Source organism: Neovison vison, chromosome 3 (genome assembly GCF_020171115.1).
Source record: "Neovison vison isolate M4711 chromosome 3, ASM_NN_V1, whole genome shotgun sequence".
NCBI lineage: Eukaryota > Metazoa > Chordata > Mammalia > Carnivora > Mustelidae > Neogale > Neogale vison.
In genome coordinates, this window is record NC_058093.1 from 223,478,265 (window position 1) to 223,502,245 (window position 23,981).

General features: G+C 43.5%; 1 protein-coding gene across 1 annotated transcript in view; it reads right to left on the bottom strand.

The window, feature by feature from the left end:
* The window catches only part of ANKRD13A (ankyrin repeat domain 13A), a 32,764-nt gene that overhangs the window by 7,552 nt on the left and 1,231 nt on the right, over positions 1–23,981 (bottom strand). The window contains exons 2-9 of the mRNA XM_044244054.1: positions 12,933–13,065; positions 12,023–12,147; positions 9,365–9,410; positions 7,897–8,040; positions 7,030–7,219; positions 3,272–3,338; positions 1,831–1,912; positions 729–790 (exon numbers count right to left, since the gene is read on the bottom strand). Of these exons, the coding sequence (XP_044099989.1) occupies positions 729–790; positions 1,831–1,912; positions 3,272–3,338; positions 7,030–7,219; positions 7,897–8,040; positions 9,365–9,410; positions 12,023–12,147; positions 12,933–13,065 (849 nt within the window). The remainder of the gene's footprint in view (positions 1–728; positions 791–1,830; positions 1,913–3,271; positions 3,339–7,029; positions 7,220–7,896; positions 8,041–9,364; positions 9,411–12,022; positions 12,148–12,932; positions 13,066–23,981) is intronic.

Genomic DNA, 23,981 nt, shown 5'->3' on the forward strand with positions numbered 1-23,981 from the left:
CTCAGGGGAATCAGAAATGCCAATTGGTGCTCACAAGTGGAGACCTACGGCCCTCAGCCCCAGATGTGGATGTGTTAACCAGCTATGGATCAGGACGATCTAGTCTTTCCCCCCGCCCCCGCTAACCGCGCCCCACACATACTTTTTTTTTAAAACTAAGTTATTACACAGAACAAGAAAATCCACAAAGGTGTGAGGAAATGACACAGGAAGCCTAGCGGGTCTCTGCATGTCAAACGTTTCTCTACTCTCTTTAGCATTTTTATCTCCTGACAGGAAAAAAGAAAAAAGAGAGAAATGGCTGAAAGCACATAAGACCTAGGAGACCTGGAGCTTACATTCCAGCTCTGTCAGGCTCTTGCTCGGGACACTGGAAAGGGAATCTCAATTTTCTGACCCTCTGACAGCCATTATACCAACTCCACAGAGTTCTCATAAGGATCAAGTAAGAAAATGTTTGTTAAGGTGCTCGGTTAAAACAGAAAGTCCTGAATCCTTTCTAAGTTTACAGTTGAGAGAGAAAGCACCTGAATTGCATAGTCACGACCCTCCTCTAAAATCTGTATTTGTAAGACTCGTTTATTTCTCTTCCAAAAGAGTATTTCCGATTTCAGCTTGGGAGTGCTCTTCGGCCTTGCAGAGACGCCTGGTCAGGTTCAGTAAATGCCATCACAGCACAGCAAAGTCATGTCCTTTCTTGAACCTGAGAGCTCGCTGCTACCACTTACCCCTTGAGCACCAAACTGATGTTCCACAGTTCCCAGCAAAGATTCCAGTGGGTTCCTGTCCGCTAGAGAAGGGGGAAAAGTTTAATGTCTACTATTATGCCTTACTTGTGACTACAGAAAGAGATTCTTGTCCTATTTTAAAGTTCTGGATCCCAGCTACCTATGTTAGGAAGTCCATTTATGGGCAGGCTAGTAAAATCATCTATAATAACCATCAGCTAATTTATCCCTCATAGGGCATTTTTTATTAGGGTCTCTAACCTAGGTTAGCAACAGTTACAAGAACTAGAGTAGAAAGAGTTTGGGTTTAGGAGTGAGCCTGGGGTGGGGGGCCACAGCGTTCTCACCTGTCAAACCAGAATCCTAGTAACAGTGGCGGTGGTGGAGGCACCCAGCAATGACCGTGTGCTTGCCACACTCTGCAGAAACCTTGCAAAGGTTCGCATGAAGCAACTCGTCCCATCCTCCCAAGCACCCCCATTTCACTGCTGAGGAACATAAGCCCCAGAGGGTAGGTAACTGAAGGCCAAACAACAGGCCACTGGTGGGGCTTGGATATAATCCCCGCGCACTGGCAGAGTTTGGGCTCATAGTCCAGGTTCTGTCCAGATCTTCCATGGTACAAGTTTGGACTGACTCGCTCATTCCAGGGAGAACTAGTCTCCAATACCTTTATCTACCTATCTGTCAGATCCAGCAACTGTTCTTCAGAACACAAGCACAAACCCTCCTGCATGGCTTTAATTCCACTTGAAGCCAACTATAGGTAATATCTTCAAGAATGACCAGACAGGGGCCCCTGGGTGACTCAGTGGGTTAAGCCTCTGCCTCTGGCTCAGATCATGATCTCAGAGTCCTGGAATCAAGCCCCTGCTTCCTCCTCTCTCTCTCTGCCTGTCTCTCTGCCTACTTGTGATCTCTCTCTCTCTCTCAATCTGTTAAATAAATAGATAGATAGATAGATAGAATGGGCCAGACTAAGGAAATTTTTGTAAAAAGGAATTAGGGTTAGGATGAGCCTGACCTGACCACATTCAACCCAAAACTTAATGAAGCCAACAAAGGCTCTCTCTCTCTAGGCCAAACAAGAGGTGGGGATTACCTTTATATCTCTTTTTCTCTTCCTCTGTCAGATGTTCTGTCCGGATTTTGGTTATCACACTCACATTGTTTACTGTGTAAACCTTGAGAGACGTGTGCAAAAGAACACAGTGACACAGGGAATCAAAACTCAAAAAATAAGCATAGCAAGAGCAAGAATGCTGAAGCCAAAAAAGGAAAAAAGAAAAAAAAAAAAGAAAAAATTCAGCAAAATAAAAATGAGAAATGGTTGACAATCATTAGGATCCTTCAGAGAAAAATATATAAGCTATCAACTTAGAAATGCATCAGCAGTTAATTTGCATCTCTGACAGTTTTAAATACCGAGGAGTGAACAGGGATGGCTGCAGCTTCCCGCCTGCCCTTTGTGTTGCTAAACACCCTCGAACAAAGGTCCTGATATTTAGGCCTCCCTGCTGGATTCCTATCACACTATTCCTATCCCAAAGCCGCATCATGGGCTTCTGTACTGATCTGTGGTGATCTTGTAACAGGACTGACTTAGCCATTTGCTGGGCAGAAGGAAAACGGAACAAACACAAGGTTCTCTAAGACTTAACGAGGAAACTGGCAAGTCACTATTTAAAAAGCTATTCCCTCTACAGACAAAAAATTATCCTCACCACCAGTCAGGGCTCTTGTTCTCAAGGCCGCCTGAGGAATGTGGGGTTCTGGAAGACCAAATCTCATGGTAAGCGGAATTAACTGTATGTGCCCTCCGTGGATTCCTGCACGATCAGAGACTCAAGGAAACCCACACAGCACTGGAGAGACAGTGTCTAAATGCATCTTGCTGAGCATGACGTTAGTGTCTTTGCACACTCAGAGGTCACCAGAGGATCCTGCAGCGGCCGACTCCGGCCCTGGGAGACAGCAATCCCTGCTAGACTGCACGGCTACAGAGAAGCCAGCAAGCAGAGCGCTCCCGCTGACAAGACACCAGAGGCCCGGACTGACAGCAGTCTCCACTCTTGACAACTGTATTCTTAACACACTGATGTCATGCGAGTGGGTTGTCAAGTCACTGGTTACAATTAGGCTGACTACAAAAATGCGAGATTATTAAAGCTACTTTACTTTTTTTTTCTTCTTTAAACCCACTCAGGTTATAAAAAAAGATCGGCATGCAGGTCTAAGTCTAATCCTTTCTTTTCGTCCTTAAAGAATTAAAGGAACGGTCACTCCCCGGGGGAAGACTGGCACCCAGACTCACTTCTCTACAGGGCTGTTTCTCTTTGGCATACCTAGGGGCCTCCTCGGGACATGCTATTCTATTTTCTGAACGTCAGATCAGATACAAATCCAAGTTGAGAGACGCCAAGCAGTACGTTATTCCCCAGAGTATCTCCACGGCAGAGGCATGAAAACAATCTGAACAGACTCCTCATTTGCATAGAAGCTAAATAGCTATATTAAATCTTATTTTAAGAGTTTCCTTTTACCTTTGCTTCGTAACCATTAACAACTTCTGCTTTATCTGTCCTCCAGCCCCAGAATCCGGATTTAGTTCTGATAAAAAGTGAACACCACAAATTTCTACATGTACAAAATGCCATTCAGATTTATCCCTGCCGCCTTTATAGTTTACTTCCCCCAGCTTAAGGCAGTGAAGGCCACTTGGTGACTATGGTCCTACTGTCCACAAAAGGATGCTCTTGGTGACAGATGGCTTACGCAGCCCCACCCCCTCCCACAGTTATTAATCAATTCGCCTCACCCCTGGCATAGAAAGCCTCCACTCTTGGCTTCTTTACAGAAACCGCCAGCATAGGGGACAAACATGGTGACACTGACTAGACAGCTATCCTAAAGAAATGAAGATGACCAGCGTCCAAGGGCTCGCCATGAGGTGCGATCTGGGTCTGAGTATTTGTCTGGATCATCGAAACTGTGGGCATGGACGTCAGCAGCTCTGTCCCCATGAGCAGCCACAACTCAATCGAGGAAATCATAGAACAAGAAGGCACAGACTATCCTGCTCCTCCGGAGAGAGGAGGTGGGGCAGGAACTCATCACTGAGGCGAGCTGCTTGAAGAAGCCATTAATGCCTGCAAAATGGCTTGGGAGTCACATGTTTTATCAGGTTTGGTGCAGCAGAGGAAAGGATGTTATGTTAAAAGCAGTTTTTCAGCCCAGGCATTAATTCCAGGTCTGTGGAGCTGCTTTTAAAGTAGCCCAGCATTCCAGTGGCAGCTACGGCGTTGGTCAAGGTGCCTGAAAACCCAGTTATTCCACTCAACATACTTCTGGGTAAAAATGCATTTAGAGCCAAGAGCGGCCAAGAGGCTGTGGTTCATTTTCAAAGCAGCTCATCCTGGGAAATACTATCACTCAGAGGGGAGCTCTGACCAGTCTGGTCCGCCCTTTTGTCTAGGACATCACATCCTAGCTCCACTCCATCACATTCTAGCTCCATGCTGCACTTGGCCCCATGCAGAACTGGCCTGCCTGCCTTCTGCTCTGACCCCAGAGGGAAGTGGGACATCATACAGGAAGCTCCGGGAACTGGCAGGTGAGCCAACTCACAACAAAGATACAGGCCATTTGCATCTCGTGTTTCCAAACGGCTTTATTAGTCCAGATGGGGTATGCAAAGTTTTATGCGTACATTACAGCCCATCAGAGAAATGAGGGACCAGAGCTTCACCTTTCCCATTAGTCCACAATGAAGGAAGCAAGACCCATGGAGGGAGAGTGAGAAACCCTAAAGGGATTACACCAAATGCTAGGATCTCCACTTCACATTTCAGAAACAAAACTGAAATCAAGGGGGCAAGGGGTTAAGGTCCACACTGAGTCATAAACCCGAGTCCCCTCTTAGTCATCAAGAATTGAAAATCAAGACAGTCCTTTTAGTAAATAGATTCAGTCCTCGGTTCCTTGTCTTTCACCAAGTCACTTGATATTTTGGCCTGGGGAGAACTGTTTCCTGGCACACAGTCTTCCGAGGTACCAAACGGAGCTGCGCCATTCTCCCTGGAGACCGCCATGCTGCTCAGTTCTCTGCATCTGCTTGGGTGGCAGTCCTGGCTGCTCCCCTTCCCTTTCCACTCCCCCTCTGACAGCTTGCTTATTAAATTCAGTGTCCTAATTTAAAACCAAAAGTCTAATAACTCCTTGGCTCTTCATTAACTTTACATGCAGAGACATCTGAAAATGACAGGGGGACACCAGCTCCCCCCTCTGCCATTTTTACCTCTGTCGAGACTGCCACACCAGGGACCACTGAGCCAATGCTGCAGCCTGGAGGCTGCTGAGCCATGCAGAGAAAGTCTCTGAGGGTGGCAGGGAATGTTCTGTTTAAGGCTGGCAGAGCCTAATCTTTGAGGGACGAGACCAACCCAGACTTCAGCCAGAGGGTATATAAAGGAGGCCAAAAACTCATGCAGGAAGCAAGCCTCAGGCTGTCAGAACAGATCAGAGGAAAGAGATGGAGGAGAACGGCTATCACAAGAGAGCACACCTTCCAGATTCAATCAAACACACACTCCCACCTCCAGTAGGAAGGACGTGCACACACCATTTCTACCACTCAAGTGGCTCCAAAACTCACTAACTGCATATTTAATTCTGAGAACCACCAAAAAAAGCACCTGTCTTCCAGAAACCCTTCCTGTGAGACTGTCAGTTGCAAAAAAGGAGGTTAGCTTGAACCTTCTGAAAACCTAGTAACCATATGAACATCAGATGTGCCTTAGTCCTCCACACAAACGGAACGTGCCCTCGTATAACATCTACCTTCAGCCAGTAATCAGCACGATCTTTGTAAATTACACTTAAGAACACTGACTCTACCAACTCTGCCAGGGAACTAGAGGGAACAGCAGCTCTTCTCATGACATCTTAGGATCATGGGGACTTTAGCAGCATATCTCAAGATTCACTCCTTTCTTTCTTTCAAGGACACCGAAATCCAGAGACCAAGCCACCTCCCCAAAGCCACATAGTCATTCAGGGGCCCTGCCAGTGGCACTCAGTTCTTTTCATCCCCATCTCCACAGCTGGGCTGCAGCAGGGAGGGCAGGCTCCTCTCTTCCCAGCTTTCCCAACAGAACCCTAGCTGAAGGTGTCTGCAGAGGTGTGTGCCAAGCCTCAGGGGTCTGCCCCAAACCTTCCCAGGTAAAGTCACAGTCAGTCCCTAGTAGACAGCTATCACCTGGCAAGGATGGTGATAGGGCACTGACCCCGCCTCACAGGGGTACCACTACCCAAGCAGCAGTGGTATCAGGACACCACACAAGCTGACACTTGGGTTTTCTCTTCCACTACTAATAGATGCCCTAATTCCACTGCTCTATCTAAATTCAAAGAAAGGGGTATTTCAGTCTTATATTTGACTCATCAGAAAATTCTCAGTCTTATGAACTAATTTTATGGAAACAAAGAAAAGAAAAAGAGAGGAAAGGGAGTACATTCACTAAAAGTAAAGAAAGCCTAAATCTAACATAATATATGTCCATGTTATCTCAGGTTGTGCTGCTTTGGATTACAGAGAGCTGGATGTGAAATCCTAGGCAAACACTCAGGGCTCTTGCAGACTCCCTCAGCTCAATGTGTTTGGAGGTAAAAACACTCAGGCCAATGGCTCTGACAGCCTCTGCTTCCCCTACACTCAAAAGCTCTCCATGCCTCTGCCCAGCCCAGAGGCAGATGACCAGTTCTCGTCCAGGTTAACCAAGGTACAAACCTCTCCAGAAGTTTCTTCTGGTAGAATCTGGAAGAGAACCGAAAACTCCTCCAGACTCTTTCTCTAAACTCTCAGGCCTCGCATGGGGAAAGGGCCACATTAAACTATACAGTAAGTGTGAATTTGACTAATATCAGTACAACCACAATCAATACTGGGTCAATTCTAGCTTCTAGAAACTCAAAGCTCCATGGTTTGGGATTAGGGAGTCTTATGGATCCCCTAACACCAGAACAAAAAATTCAAATAAAATCCATTAGAAAGGGCCCATAAAAGAATATGAAGACATTTCTCCAAGATGTAACCAATGTGCTGTAAAAATGATCTATGAAAGAGGAGGTCAGCTATGGCTTTTACTTGGTTAGAACAGAAAGCAATGTTAAAACCCACTACTGTTTATTATGCTGGATTAGAAAAATCCCAATCCACCCATAATTTCCGATTCATATCTACATGCTACTAAAGATAGCAATAAAGGAATTAGACATTAAAATGCAGAACCAAAATGCGTACCTTTCAAAAGCAATATTTTTAGTATCGAGGCTGGTGTTAATGACTGGGCTTGTGAGCCGCCTCTCAACTTCCCTGCCTTTTGGCTTCATCAAGTCCAGAGTGAGGCGCTCCATTTCCTGGGAAAGGTCAAAGTGTTCAGTGGTGACCACTTTGTCATCATGGTTGACTTCCATCAGCTCTGCCCGGTTGTCTGTTAATGGAAACAAGAGCATAACCAAGTGCCAGGCAAAGAAGACACAAAAACAAGGAAGCCTCAAAAGTTAAAATGCATCATCTCACATTTTTCCCCTCAAGTGCTATCAGATAAAACCTAAAGACTATTGATTATTCACTACCTACTTACATAGGGATTATCTGGCCAGTTTCCACAGCCCATAGGCCATCTTCCTCAGAACTGCAGGCATTAAAAACAATTTGCCTTTTTCATTGGCAACACATCTATGCACTTTTTAAAATACACAACTTACAAATATACAATTTACATAACTAATGTAAATTGTTTATGCATCATGCTGGGCTGGCAATACAATTTTTCTCACCCTCCATCAGGAGGATCACGCCTGCTTGTTGAGGGAATATAAGGAGATACAAGACAGTCTCCCACTCAACGCTCAGGAATGTGGGACAGATGCATGTTAAAAGGGTGAATGATACAGGCAAGAGAATCAAGAGAACTATTCAAAAAAGAAAGAAAATTGAGGAATCGAGAGTTGAAAAGTTAACAAGAATAACCAAAAAAGGAAAAAAAAAAAAGCGCCCCAGACAGGGTCAGATAAAGTATAGGAATATAAACACATTTTGATGGTCAAAAAGCAGTCTGTAACTTAGCGTGAGCAGTGATTATGAAAATAGAACAGAATCACTCACCTTCTCCCTTAAATATAAAACTACGCCTCCCTCTTATCCAGCTCATGTTCTCAAATCCCAGCAATGTGATATCCACACGCAGCTTGGCACCACTTTTCCAAATGCGACACACATCGTTCGGGCATATTCTGGAAACCAAGGGCACTACAGAAGAGAAACGTACTACTGAGGAGAAACCTGAGGGCCAAGCAGAACATGTAGGGCCAGGAAATCTGGATTGGGACTTTAATAAAAGGAAAGCAGTGGCTGGATAGTGACTGCCAGACAGAACTGGGCTTGGCTCCCACACTGAGGATCCAGGTGGTCACTTTTAAAAAACAGACCTTCTGTTCTACAGCTCTTTATAAAAGTGCAGGTGTATGTCTTACCCAGAGAAGACCCTGAATGAATCTCCCAGAAGTATTTTCGATCCCAAAACTGAACGTCTCTCTGTGACCGTCACCACCATCAGGGCTATACAGCGTGTCCTCCTGGCCTTCCCATTCACATACGCTGCTCTGGCCACGTGGCCATGACCTGCCACATTGCCACATCCACCCTTCAAAATATCAGACCTAACACAGCTAAGATCTGTGGCATTGAAAAGAACTTGTAAGGTTTCCAGAAGAACCTGAAATTCTCTTCTGTTACATACTTTTTACTTCACTTAAATATTTCATTACAAATATGACTTCCTGCCTGACAGAAAAATCGGTGTGAAACAGCTGGGAACCTGGGAATTAAGAGCTGTCATTAACTGATCTACAAGAAACAGAAATGGAACATCTATGAAAATTACTGTCAGTCAACTTGCCCTACATAAGATTTTAGAGAAATACATCCATTTTGTAAAAAAAAAAAAACTAAGCTATCCCACCGTTTGTCTCATCTTCTTCCATAGAATAATAAGTTTAAATGAAGCAAGTTGAACCACATAAGGAAATGAGTAATAAATTATGGCAAATCTACTTACTAAAATTTTAGCCATTTAAAAAACCTAATAATATGGACAGGTATCAGCTCTAAGTGACAAAAAAAGGAGACAAAATTGTCTATATATTATCTTTACAAGATGCTCAAGAGAAAAATCCCTATGTGTGGAGGAGAAAACTAGAAGGAAAATATCCAAAGCATTAACAGTAGTTGCACTTAAGTGGGACTATAGGTGGCTGTTTTTTCTTACTCTTTTCTACACATTTCTTAGATTTAAAAAAGAAAAAAATACATTCAGGGCACCTGGGTGGCTCAGCTGTTAAGTGTCTGCCTTCAGCTCATATCATGATCCCAGGATCGGGGTCCCTGCTCTGTGGGAAGCCACTTCTCCCTCTCCTATTCTCCCTGCTTGTGTTCCCTCTCTCACTGTGTCTCTCTCTGTCAAATAAATAAATTAATTTAAAAAAAAATGCTGTTTTTACAAAGGAAAAGTAAACGTATATTCAGGCTCAATAATTTTGGAAACAAATAAAATAGAAAGCCCAGAGCCACTCACCCCAGCTGGTGAATTCCCATTTCATCTGCACATAGAAATCTGGAGCCTGAAGGACAAAGGTTTAAAGTAAATGATCCTTAGCACTATTAAACCAAACACAAACATGGTAAGGGTTAATGAGGTTTTAGGTTTGGGGGTTTAAGTTTGGGTGGGGAGGAGGAGAGAACACAGAAAATAAGAAACATAAAATGCAAACCCATCAAAGTAAATGCTTATTTTATATGCAGGCTGTTATTTTATCTTGATATAAAATATGTCTAGACAGTTAATAAAGTTAATTAAGAGCAACAAGGTTAGAGAGGGATAAAATCAAATCTGATTTAGGACTCAGTCTAGTTCCTAACAGTAGCAGAAAGATGAGCCTGGAAGATGGGCCTAGGCACTGCCATGCAATGTGGGCAGCAGGCTATTCTGAACAAAGAGAAAGAAACATCAATTCCGTCTATTCTATCTGCCTGACTGCAACAGGTTTTGTGTGCTGGGAAGGGCTTCATATTTACTGGACCTCCAAACCAGAGGAGGCTGCCAAACATCACCTCTCCAAGAAGTTTGTGTTCCCTCCAGTTCTTAAACTTTGAGAATTTGGCTTTATAAAATTTTATACCACCAGAGAAGTCCTGTTTAGGGCGACTTTCTGATCTGCCCTGAATTCTTACAGAAGGTTCTTGGAGAGCTTACTTAAGAAATCCGACAGTTACTATCCAAGAAGAGAAATGCTAGAAATTCCAGGTGTTGCTCTGTTACCCCTCTGTCCACAATGGCTTTGTCGTGGTTTTTACAGAAGCAATGGAAAGGAAGACCAAGAATCTACCCTTAAGTAAAATCAGGATTCCAGTGATGGGCAAAGGCTCACCGAGGGGCAGCAGACAAGAAGGGGGAGGGGCTTGTTTTAAAGAGCCAATGTTAAAAGACAAAAATGTCAGCAACAACATCTGGAGACCTGGGCACACAGGTCATTCACAGGCTCTGTTTAACTTCAAGCAGAGAACACAATCCAATGCAGTTTACTGGTATGGCTCAGTACAGGTTAAAAAACAGAAAGTCCTTTACATGGCATTTTTAAAATGAAGAGAGACCACACATTAAGTCAGTTTCTGATTTGCCAAGTGGGCAAATGTGTTTTTAGTTCCTCCTCCAGTAAGCTAGACAAGAAAACAAGAAATCCCCTTGATCTTTCGCACACTCACACACAACGCAGCTTAAAAACAACGCAGACAACTATTTCATATTTCATGGAAGGTTTTGTGTACTCGGTGAAAAATGAGTATCTCCAGGAACAATTTTGCTTGAGTGTCAGAGAAATACATTTTTTACAAAGTGTGCTCAGATAATGAGCAGTGATTGTCTTACAGCAAAGCTGTTCCTTTTCTCAACAGAGCTGTTAATTTTTCTCAAAAAACATGTTGACTAAAGTTGTAAAGTGGATTTATCTAGCAAATATCTTTGGAGATATTTTGGGAAGCTCCCTTATGTGCTTAAGAATAAGTGACACGGAAATTGAAGCACTGATACTTTCTTGTATCCCACAGCTCTGAGAACAATCCATGACTGGCTCCTAAGATGGTTCTTGTAGGTAACAGACACTTTGTGCAGAAGGGCAACCATGAAGCAGAACAGTCCATGAGCCTAGAAGTAAATTTTCATAAAAATGACCTCCAAGTGTCACAGAGCCCATACACTTTAATTCACAGATAACAGTCTTTACGGGCAATGCCTGGGGGGAAAAAAAAAAAAAAACAGTCTTTACGGGCCCAAAACAATGGTTGTAAATAGATTAAGCCAATGGACTGGAAGTCACAAAATGCTAATGCCTAGAGTCAACAAGTGGCAAGGAGAAGGTGCATACACACTTCAGAGCCTCAAGAAGCCTTGGAAATCCCTGTACAGTATCCAATGCTCATCACAGCTTCCTCAAGATGACCTATGCTCAGGGGCACCTTGCAGGGGCTCAGTCTGTTAAGTATCCAACTCTTGATTTCGGCTCAGGTCATGATCTCCCGGTTGTGAGAGGTCCTGTCTCGGGCTTCATACTGGGTGTGGAGCCTGCTAAAGATTCTGTCTCCCTCTGCCCTCCCCTGCACCATCATCCCACCCCCCACCGCCCTCATTCACATGTGCACGCACACTTTCTTTCTCTAAAGAAAGATGACCAATGCTTAGAACGCCACTGTTAAGAAAACAGTTACCTAGGGGCGCCTGGGTGGCTCAGTGGGTTAAGCCGCTGCCTTCGGCTCAGGTCATGATCTCAGGGTCCTGGGATCGAGTCCCACATCGGGCTCTCTGCCCAGCAGGGGACCTGCTTCCCTTCCTCTCTATCTGCCTGCTTCTCTGCCTACTTGTGATCTCTGTCAAATAAATAAATAAAATCTTTAAAAAAAAGAAAACAGTTACCTAGACAAATTGCTTCATGTCCATTTGTGTTCAGTTACAACTCTTGAGCCGCACTTAGAAGGGTAGGTCTAGTGACGGAGAAACGAAATCTGTGAAAGACCTCATACGTTTAATAGATGAGGGATAATGCCCTTTGGTACTAAATATACCGTTATTTACTATTTGTTACACTCGTGGGAAGGTACACGTGGACATCTAACTGTGTCTCTCCAGCTATGTTGTCAGCATTTAACTCAAATTATGGCATCACCACATTTTTATGGATACCTCAAGAATCTTCTGGAGCAGCTCAGGAACTCCTTCAAGGGCCATGGATGTGTTGTGGTAGTCCCGATGCTGAAGAACGGTATACACCATCTCGGGGTCACCGGTGCTCACAGCCTCGTGTAAAACTGAAAACCAAAAAGGTGAAACTTCATCATCCAGTAGTCTCATACTCTGACAGACTCCTAAGCTAGTTCGAAGTGAGTCTACAGATCAAAGACAAACATTTTCTTCAAAGAGCAAGAGAGGCTACAGCTCCACCTTACTTTTACAACCTTGACTGCTTATCGCTAGCTCTTAACTGAGTGAAAAGAAAATACAGGGCTTGTAGCCTCTTGAGCAAGCTGACTTCCATCCTCCCCCCGCACCCCCTCTCTTACCACTGGTTCTGAAATCCTGACAGTGTCTACAGAGAGCAGGCTTTACCTGTGTGATCACACAACTGGGGTTATATGTGGATCGGGCAGGTAGGGCTTATGTGTATCTTTGCTCAGCCAACACAGAATTACTCTGACCAAGAGAGTGCTTGCAAGCAAGTGAAATGCCAGGATATCCCTGGAAGCAGCCATAATTTCGTTTTCATTTTGCCTATCCTGACAGATTCACTGGAGTTACCATCACATTCCTCAGGAGGAATCTGGCCTCCACACTCATGTGTGATGAAGGGTTTGCACTGAGAGCTGCTTTCTGGATAGGAGTCGCCCTCCACTGAGGGCTTCTGGCCCAGGACACAGTTCGGACCATTGTGCCGCAGGTCTCTGGGGCCCGCATCTCCTCGCCCCGGCCCCTACTCCCAAGAGAGGAAGAGTCTTAATATAAAGATAACTTGAGGGCAATTATCATTGAGACTTGCCTTTATTCAGAAAGAGACATCAAAACAAAAGGCTTTCAGATATTTTCAAAATGTACTTGCCTGTCCATCCCTCACGATTTTCTTTTGTAACATCTGCTTTATGTCGGAGCAAGACTCTAGCAGATTCCAAATGTCCCAAAGAAACAGCAAGATGCAATAAGGTTCGACCTCGTGGATCCAGAGCCTCCACATTCTGTGAAGTAAACACTGGCATTAATATAATTGTATATATTAAATCAAAATAAGGAAATGTGTGAGAGATAAAATTTAGTGTAAAATGGAAAATTGCACGTTACAGCAGTGTGTGGAAGAAAGAATGCTTGCATGAGGGAGTGGCTGAAATATTAATTTGAGGCTATAATAAAGATGATGGTTACTGAGTTCCTTTTTCTATAAAGTGAAGCACCTAAGAAACAAACACTAGCCGCAGGCCTCGGATCATCAGGCACGACTTTTGCCCTCCACAGCACTCAAATGAAGTCTAAATAAAGCCGGGGCTTTAATGAATGCAACCAGCCCATGACACAGAACATGGGGGATTTCTCAAGCATGTATCAGGTCTAGAACAGGAAGTAGAGGACTTTAACCAAACGGAAAGCACAGAAGAGAACTGGGGTCAGACTAAAACTACATTCTCTAGCTGGGTTCCCACCAGAACGCCGCTCTCATTGCTCTGTATGGAGCTCCAAGTACCCTGAAGCAGCAGCATCCACAGGTCCTTCAATGAGCACGATTTGCCAGACAGGGACATGGACATATTTATAGGTAAATGTGAGAAGAGACACATGCCACTGTTGTCCATTTCCCCTTGAAGGTTTTCTTCCCCATGCTAGACACAGCCATCTGGCTTCTACTCTTCATTCCTATTCCCGTCCTCCTTCCCCCAACCTGCGCTGGGTAGAGAGCCAAGTGGCAGTTTCTCTGGTTTGAACTCAGTCTGAATGACCGAAGGCTGCCTTCCAAAGATGGCTCTGAACGTTCTTCCAAAGGCACAATAAACCACCATGGGACTTCTAGCATGTAAAACATTTTAAGTGCTCAACTATTTCTCTGGAAATGTGCTTTTATCTTGATTTGAGATGCTAGTTGTTGTGCAGGCATTAACTGCAGCCTCCAAAGATAACCAGAATGTTCCACTTACTGGCCACATGGGAGAAAGGTAAGCAGAACTAAACAGCTACTGCCCAACAGCTACTGGACCTCCCTGTTCTGCAAAGGGCATCATGGCTACCGTGCAGACAGCAACTGTTCTCGAGGAATGACAGCAGTGGCCAAAGACATTCTGCAAAGCAAGCACACGTCCTCCTGGACCAATCCCAGGCATCAGCGTTCTCTCTGGTGCTAGAATACCAACACATCTCCTGGAATGGGGCCCACAGCATCTCCCAGGATTCCCTGGCTTTCCCCAAGGGCATGGCTTGTCCCTCTCACCAGAGACACTGATCTTCTTCCAAAGGGCCGGATCCAAGACTCATATCTCATATTCCCTAGCTTCTGCGACCCTGGTCTCTAATTTGCATTAAACCATTATTTTTTAAAAAGTAATCTAGCTAAAGATTTTTACCTGAGTTGCAGTTTAGCAGGAGAGACATAATTAACAAGTTCATTACCTCTTTACATATGTTATATAAACTGTTTCCTCACCTAACAAGTTCAGTCTATGGGAAAGGTGCTGGGTTTTAGCACACTGCCTGAGAGAGAGGCAATGTTTAATGATATTTGTCACACAAAAAGGACAAATTCTATTTTATGCAATTCACACCCCAGAACAAAACTAACATCTCAGGCCAAGGACTGACACTCAAGCTCCTGGGCAACCACTAGATATGATGTGTAAAATTAAAGCCAAATTCATTAAGTTGTTGACTTTGTCCTATTTTGGAAAAAAAACATATGTATGAGCCAGACAGCAGCAACATTTTGTGTTGCTGACTGTAGCCCTTCGGAGCCTCCTGTGCCTCTTTCTCATGTGAGAATCATGTGAAAAGAGAGAAAGAAGGAAGAATATTATGGGGACTGGGATTAAAGATGGAGGATGATTGAAGTGGAAATCAGCGAAACAGAGGACAGCAAATCAATACAGGAAAAAGAAAAAAAAAACTGAAAATTGGTTCTTGGTAAATATCAAAAAAATTGACAGACTTTCAGCTAGATTGACCAGAAAAGAAAGAGCGAAGACTCTAGTTACCAAAAGCAGGAATGAAAGAAGGAATGTCACAATCAACTCTACAGAAATGCAGAGTATTTAAAAGGAATACTATGTGGGGTGCCTGGGTGGCTCAGTGGGTTAAGCCTCTTCCTTCCGCTTAGGTCATGATTTCAGAGTCCTGGGATCAAGCCCCATATCCGGCTCTCTGCTCAGCAGGGAGCCTGCTTCCCCTTCTCTCTCTGCCTGCCTCTCTGCCTACTTGTGATCTGTCAAATAAATAAATAAAATCTTAAAATAAATAAATAAATAAAAGGAATACTATGAACAACTGTATGCCAGCAGATTAGAGGCTTAAATGAAAGGTACATATTCCTAGACAGATACAAACCGGCAAAACTGACTTAAAAAACAGAAAATCTGAATAATTTGTAACAAGTAAAGAGACTGAATCAGTAATGTTTAAAAAAGCTCAGGGCCAGATGGCTTTGCCGGTGAATTCTGCCAAACATCCAAAGAATTAATACCAATTCTTCACAAATCCACCCCCCCCAAGAAATAGAAGATAAAGGAAAACTTTCCAACTCATTTTATGAGCCCATTTTATCCTGATAATAAATACATTGCCACAGAAAGAAAACCACAGACCAATACCTCTAATGAATACAGATGCAAAAGCCTCAACAATATAGTAGCAAAACAAATTTAGCAATACACAGAAAGGTTATTAAACACCAGGACCAAGTGAGATTTATCCCAAATGCAAAAGTGGCTTAACATCTGATAATTACTGTAACACATCAAATCAACGGAATAAAATTTTAAAAACACATGACCATCTCAATAGATGCACAGGGTCTGAATGTAGTCTGCATTCTTATGTTGAAATGCTAACCTTCAAAGATGATAGTATTAGAAGTGGGGCCTTTGTGGGGGGTGCTTAGGTCGTTGAGTGTGGGGCCCTCATGAATGGAATTAGTGCCTTAATAAAAGAGGCCAGAGAGTTTTCTAGCCCCACTTCCAGCATGTGAGAACACAGCTGGAAAGATCCTGCTATGAACGAGGAAGAGAATCCTCTCCAGCCACCACACTAAATCTGCCAGCACCATTATCTTGGACTGAGAGCCTCCTGAACTTTAGGAAGTTAAGTTTCTAGTTTATCAACTACCCCCTCGATGGTATTTTGTTACAGTGGCCCAAACAAGGCAGAAAAGCATTTAACAAAATCCAACACCCCTTCATGATACCAAATAAAAATTAAAAAGCACTCAAAAACTAGAAATAAAAGGAAATTTCCTCAAAGAGTATCCCATTATGAACACCACAGCTAACATTATCTTAGCAGTAAAAGACGGGATGTTTCCCCCCTAAGATAAGGAACAAGCCAAGTATATTCCCTTTTGTCGATTCTATTCAATACTGTACTAGATGTTCTAACCAGGGCAATAAGGCAAGAAAAAGAAAGAAAAGCCATCCAGATTAGAAAGAAAGAAGAAAAACAATTTCTATTCATATTTTACACACAGAAAACCCTGAGGTATCCACTAAAAGGTTAGAACTAACAAAGGAGTTCAGCACGATTGGAGGATACAAGATCAATATACAAAAACCTGGGTGGCTCAGTTGGTTGGACGACTGCCTTCGGCTCGGGTCATGATCCCGGAGTCCCGGGATCGAGTCCCGCGTCGGGCTCCCAGCTCCACGGGGAGTCTGCTTCTCTCTCTGACCTTCTCCTCCCTCATGTTCTCTCTCACTATCTCTCTCTCAAATAAATAAATAAAATCTTTAAAAAAAAAAAAAAACAATTATATTTCTCAGAGAACAAACTAGTGGTTGCTAGAGGGGAGGTGAATGGAGAGATGGGTAAGATAGATAAAGGGGATTAAGAGATATAAACTTCCAGTTATAAAATAAGTAAGGCACAAAGATGAAAAGTACAGCATAGGGAATACAGTCAATAATATTGTAATAACATTGTTTGGTGACAGGTACTGACTACGCTTATCACGGTGAGTGCTGAAAAATGTATACAACTGTCAAATCAGTATGTTGTACACCTGAAACTAATAGAACATTGTATGTTAATTATATTCCATTTTGAAAAACGAAACAAAATCAATTGTACCTCTATACACTTGTAACACAACTCAAAATGAAATTATGAAAATGATTCCATTTACATTAGCATCAAAAAAATAAAATATTTAGGAATAAATAAAAGTACAAAACATACAATCTGAAAACTATAAAGCACGGCTGAAAGAATTTAAGACCTAAATAAACAGAAAAACATCCATGCTCATGGGTCAGAAGACTTAATATTCAAGATGTTAATACTAGGCGAGTCTGGGTGGGTTAAAGCCTCTGCCTTCGGCTTGGGTCATGATCCCAGGGTCCTGGGATCGAGCCCCACATCGCGGGCTCTTTGCTTGGCAGGGAGCCTGCCTCCTCCCCTCTCTCTGCCTGCTTCTCTGCCTACTTGTGATCTCTGTCAAATAAATAATTTTTTTTTTTAATCTTAAAAAAAAAAAAAAAAAAAAAAAGATGTTAATACTCCCCAAACTGAGGGCACCTGGGTGGCCCAGTCAGTTAGGTGTCTGCCTTTGGCTCAGGTCATGATCCCAGGATCCTGGGATAGAGTCCACATTTGGCTCCCTACTCAGCAGGGAGTCTGCCATCTCCCTCTCCTTCTGTCCCTCCTCCCTCCTTATGCTCTCTTTCAAATAAATAAATAAAATCTAAAAAAAAAAAAAAAAAAAAAAAGTAATCCCCAAACTGAGCTACAGAGTCAATGCACCACCTATCAAAATTCCAGCTGACTTTTTGTAGAGATTGACTCGCTGATCCTAAAATTCTTAAGGAAGTGCAAGGAGACCAGCATAGCCAAAACCATCTGGAAAAGAGCAAAGTCTGAAGACTCACATTTACCAAATTCAAAATTTAACTGTGTACAAAGCTACAGCAATCAAGAGTATGGTACTGGCAGAAAGGCAGAATCAAGAGAATACAATTTAAATTCCAGAAGTAAACTTACACATTTATGGTCAATTAGTTTTCAGCGAGGGTGCCAAAATAATTCAGTGGGGAAAGAATAATCTTTTCAGCAAATGGTGCTTTAACAACTGGATATCCGCATGCAAAAGAATGAAGTTTTACATATATGATACATGAAAATTAGCTGTAAATTGATCATAAACCCAAATAGAAGAGCCAAAACAATAAAACTCTTAGAAGAAAACAAAGAAGTTCATCTTTGTGACCTTGGGTTAGGCAAAACATTCTTAGATACAATACCAAAAGCATAAAAGACAAAAGAAAATAGAGATAAATAGTACTTCCTCAGAACTAAAAATTTTTGTACTTCATGTGGTATCATAAACAAAGTAAAAAGACATCCCACAGAAGGGGAAAAAATATTTATAAGTCATTTATCTGACAAGGGGCTACTAAGTATCGAGACTATATAAAGAACTTGAACTTCTTAAGGATAAAAGACTACCCAATTTTTAAATGGGCAAAGGATCCAGAATAGACATTTCTTCAAAGACGATATGCCAGTGTCAATGAGTATATGAAGAGGCTCAATTTCACTCATCACTAGGGAAATCTCAGTCAAAATCACAATGAGATGGGCACCTGGGTGGCTCAGTGGGTTAAGCCACTGCCTTGGGCTCAGGTCATGATCTCAGGGTCCTGGGATAGAGGCCAGCATCGGGCCAGCAGGGAGCCTGCTTCCTCCTCTCTCTCTGCCTGCCACTCTGCCTGCTTGTGATCTCTCTCTGTCAAATAAGTAAATAAAATCTTTAAAAAAAAAAAAATCACAATGAAATACCACTTCACACCCACGAGGATGACTAGTGTCCAAAAGAACAGCAATTGTGGACAAGGATGTGGAGAAACTGGAACCCTCACGCATGGCCAGTGGGAATGTAAAATGGTGCAGTCAATCTGAAAAATGGTGGGCAGGTCTTCAAAAAATCAAACACAGAGTAACCATATGACCCAGCCATTCTTCTCATGGGTATTGACCCAAGAAAAATAAAAACATACATCCCTATGAAAACTTGTACACAAATGTACATACAGCATTATTCATACAGCCAAAAAGTTCGGCGGGGACAAATATCCATCAACTGGTAAAACAATAAACAGAATCCAGCACACCCAGACAATGGACTACTATTCAGCCAAAGAAAGGAATGAAGGCCTGATCTGTCCCATAGTGTGGATGAAATCTCACACACATGGTAAGTCCAAGGAGCCAGACACAAAAGGCCACATACTGTAGGATTCCACTTATAGGAAATGTCCAGTATAGGCAAATCTAAAGAGACAGCAAGTAGATTAGCAGTCGCCCAGAGTTGGAGGGGTGGAGGGGAAATGGAGTGTGGCTATGGGGTACGGGGTTTCTTTCTGGAGAGGTGAAAATGTTCTGGAATTTGATGCTGGTGAAGGTTGCACAGCCCAGTGAAGACACTAAAAACCACTGAGAGTTATACTTTAAAGGGTGAATCGTATGATTAGTGAATTATAGCCGAATAAAGATGTTTGAAAAGAACCTATGTATGTATGTATGTGCTTCATGTAATATATAAAATGAATCCATCATCTATATACTGTTTGATGAGTTAATTTCTCCAGAGCTTCAGTTTGTTCCCATGTAAACTGGGAATAAAAAACAGGGGGGGGGAGGCAGGAATTGACCTTATAGAGTTCTTACAAGAGTAAAGGTGTAATACCTAACCCTGTAAGAAGCACTAAGAAGAATTAGCTCTTCTTATCATATACCCACATTACGGAGTGTATATAAGCAGTCAGTTTCTTCCTAAAAGGGATCTGTTCAGATTTCATTACAGTTAATAGTGGGGCTTAGGGTCTCCAACCAATGACATTAGCTCAGTGAGCAAGAGATTTCAGAGCTAAACTAGAATTCACATTGGAAGCTCATCATTTCAGGTTTCCCTTTATGTTTCTCCAGTCATGAACTGTACCGAATTAAAAATACCCGCCCCTTCAAACTGTAGTAGTGACCCTGAGGAAGAAAAGCAGGGAGATTGCTACCCATCTCCATCCTAATTGCTAATTTAAGAATTTAAGCCCACTGACTAGGCTTGCTCAAAGCAAGCCTACTTTTTTTACATACTGCTGCCCTCCGGAGGCAGTGAAAGGCCAAGCCTTGAGTGCAGGCTGTAAAGCCAGACAACAGGCCCACAGACACGCCCCTGACTAGCCTCAGGTGCAGGGCTCAACCTTTCTGTTCTTCAGCACCCAGCACGAAGTAAGTGCCTCATCTACTCTGACTGCCACCTGCGGGCGGGGGGCCCCTCCACCAAGAGGTTGCGAACTGGCCTTCCATTCTCTCTCCAGAGTCCACTCTCATTCCTGTGCATCTCTCAGGCTGCTCTCGTCCTCTGCGGCTGTGACCCAAACTGATTCCCCCACCCTAAGTCCAGCAGGAAATGAAATCTAGAGGCACAGTTCCCTCAAGGGAGCCTGAGCCTCTAAGGGCCAAGAGGGAGCACGTGAGGGCAGGCTCTAGCTCTTCATCTTGGATGCTGGGCCCCTGGCTCCTGGCAGGCCTCCAGCCAACAGGCACCAACCTGAATGTGCGCCCAGGGCCCCACTCAGCCTGCAGCAGGGTGGGTGAGAACCCCAGGGTAGCTCCCTGTCGAGCTCTAAGGACTGCTGCCACCTAGAACACCCTCTTCTTCTTGCCCTGATGGTGTCCCTTCACCTGCTGGCTTCCTCACTGGGGGCTGGCCCTTGAGTTGGGCCTCATCTGCCACCCTCTACCCTACTGGGTCCTAGGTTTCCCCCCATCCAAGGTGCACTGACTGACTTTTGCATACATCCCTTTAAATGTTCACTCATTCTCCCAGCATCCCTAAGAAAGCCAGGAATGTTTAACAGACCTCTCTAGCTAAATGACAAACAACATAACCGTGACACAAATCACTTCCACTGCACCGGCTTCAAGGCCCCACTGAATATTAAAGACAGTAGAGCTGATGCGTCAAGAGGCACTTAATAAAATGCCCCTGCTGAGCCAACGTGGAAAGTGTGAAACAACTGCAGAATTGGCAAACTCCACACTCCAGCCCTCAGTAAGACCTTGGGATGGGGGGTGACTCACGCGCCCTCGGAAACGTGCCTATCTTCCTCATCTGGATAAACTTGATTCTGTGCTGCTGTTCCTAGAACAAAATACAATTCTTGCAGCTACCAGTGTGCCCTCTTCGAGTCTCACTCGTGGGATGAGAGGAATGAAGGAACAGACCGCAGAAGCTTACTGGCAAACAAATGGAGTGAAGCAGCTGGTTGTGTTGCTGGGCCAATAGGAATTTTTTGTTTCTAACTCTGCAGCCAGTACGTGTTCCTTGCAGAAAAACTGGGCCGTACATAAAAGAAACTGAATGCCCAGGACGATTACAATAATCACAGCAGCAATGAGGATAAGTGGGATCGCTCTCATTATGATGTGCCTGCGTTTTCAGATCTGCTCTCTGGCTTATCTTCCATAATTCTGAACTGGAGGGACTCTTATGGAAAAAGCAGCAGAATGCAAGGGTTAAGAATACAGCATCAGGGCAGAGCCTGACCTTCTGGGTTCACACCCTGGTTCAGCCAGTGGCTAAGTGGGCAGCTGAGCCTCCCCACCTTATCTGGTTTCCTTATCTGTAAAATGGGAATCGTGATAGCATTCACTCCCGCACACTGGTGTGAGAATTAAATCTGAAATTGCACAGAAAGCATTTCAGCACAATGCCTGACACACCGCTAGGCTTTCAGGGCTACTCTCCCTATTTTTACAGATGATAAAACAACTCAGCAAGGATAGTTAACTTGCCCAGGCTCACAACGTTATCAGTACTGGCCATTAATCCAACTGCCTGTAAGTCACAGACCTCTGTAGTTGTTTCATAATCAAGAGAATCTTGACAAATATGAAAGCAACAAAATATTTCCTGCCACGTTTTAATGATATCAATGATTAACTTCTTAACCCTGAACCGGTTACAAAATTTGCAGGGTGCAGTGAGAAATGAAAATGCAAGGCGGTGGGGCCACCTGGTGTGGCTCAGTTGGTTAAGGCTCCAACTCTCAGGATTTCAGCTCAGGTCAGATCTCAGAATTGTGAAGTCAAGTCAGGCTCCGTGGCTCAGCGGGGAGTCTGCTCAAGATTATCTCTCTCCCTTTGCCCCCTCCCATGCGGTCTTGCTCTTGCTCAGGCTCTCTCAAATAAATCTTTTTTAAAAAAGAACTTCAAGGGCGCCTGGGTGGCTCAGTGGGTTAAGCTGCTGCCTTCGGCTCAGGTCATGATCTCAGGGTCCTGGGATCGAGTCCCACATTGGGCTCTCTGCTCAGCGGGGAGCCTGCTTCCTCCTCTCTCTCTCTGCCTGCCTCTCTGCCTACTCGTGATCTCTCTCTGTCAAATAAATAAATAAAATCTTAAAGAAAAAAAAAAAAGAACTTCAAGATGGTGAAAACAGAGCATTATACCAAGCATACCCCTTGAAGCCAACCCAACCTCTACCCCTTCAATGGCCAAGCTTTAGGATGGAGATTGGGTTATGTGGTCAAGACAGTCAAGCTTTCACGGTAAAGATGTTCTTTATGATTCATCTGCTTCAACTGCCTCTTACTCAGAAAGGATTGGTATACTATGAAATGATCTATGGGGGATAACCGATAACAAAATCAAAACCAAATAATTAGCAAGTATTAATATTCTTCCTTTGACACCCCCACCCCCAACTTGACAGTATAAGGTGCAAAGAATCAGTTTACTCCAGGAAAATCTGCTGCAGAATTGTAATTCTCTGATCACGAATGTCCTTAACATTTTTTAAGAGGCAAAGAGAACTTTGAATGAATTATAGCCTACAGGAAAAGGAGAAAATTCATCTATGCCACATTTTAGACTGTAAACCAAGCCTGTGTTCTTATCAAACAAGTTTTTCCTATAAAGAAAACCTGCACTGCATTCAAGCTCTTTTCTTCACCCCCGATGAATAGAAAGCCTTCTGTTTCCAGAAATCAGTATTGAAAGAGTGTGTGGCTTAATGGTGGCGACCAACTTCTCTATCAAAAGGGAGTTTAGTTCTGCGACTTTCTTTGTACTTTATCTCAGTATTTCACAAGAAGCTGGGGCAGCAGGGACACTGAGGAAGTGCAGACGCACAACACAGCAGTATTCTCTGGTTGTTTTTCAAGTGTCCAAGGTGAGAAAGCTGAGAGCTGAGAGCTGAGAGCGAAATGATGGAGGATTCCCTCTGCGCCACATCTAGTAACAGAAAGGGAATGAAATCACCAGGTATACTGAGACACCTAATGGTGAGTCATCGACTCTGGGGGCGTGATCTAATTAAGACCAATGACTCTTCCAATAAAAGTATATTGTGTCTGGACAGAGGATTTAAATGAAAAAAGACCAACTCTTGACTTACAGCAAGTGCCCAGCAGATTTTTTTTTTTTGTTAATATAGCAAGAGGCAAGAACACACTCACTTAGCAGTAACCATTCACCAAACGGGGTGATGCTGACCTTGCTCAATTTTTGCCAACCAAAAGTGCTCCTTTTTCTTTAAAATTTCTTGACAATTACCATCGATTTTGAGCCACTCAAAAATCAGGACTTCAGGGACGCCTGGGTGGCTCAGTTGGTTAAGCAGCTGCCTTCGGCTCAGGTCATGATCCCAGCGTCCTGGGATCGAGTCCCACATCGGGCTCCTTGCTCGGCGGGAGCCTGCTTCTCCCTCTGCCTCTGCCTGCCTCTCTGTCTACCTGTGCTCTCTCTCTCCATCTCTCTCTGACAAATAAATAAATAAAATCTTTAAAAAAAAAAAAAATCAGGACTTCAAAGTCAACAAGAATTACAACAAATAACTACAAATCCTTATCCTAATGGCAAAGTACATTAGCTTGGAACCTGAGGGCACCAATAACTCCCTGAATTGTTGAGA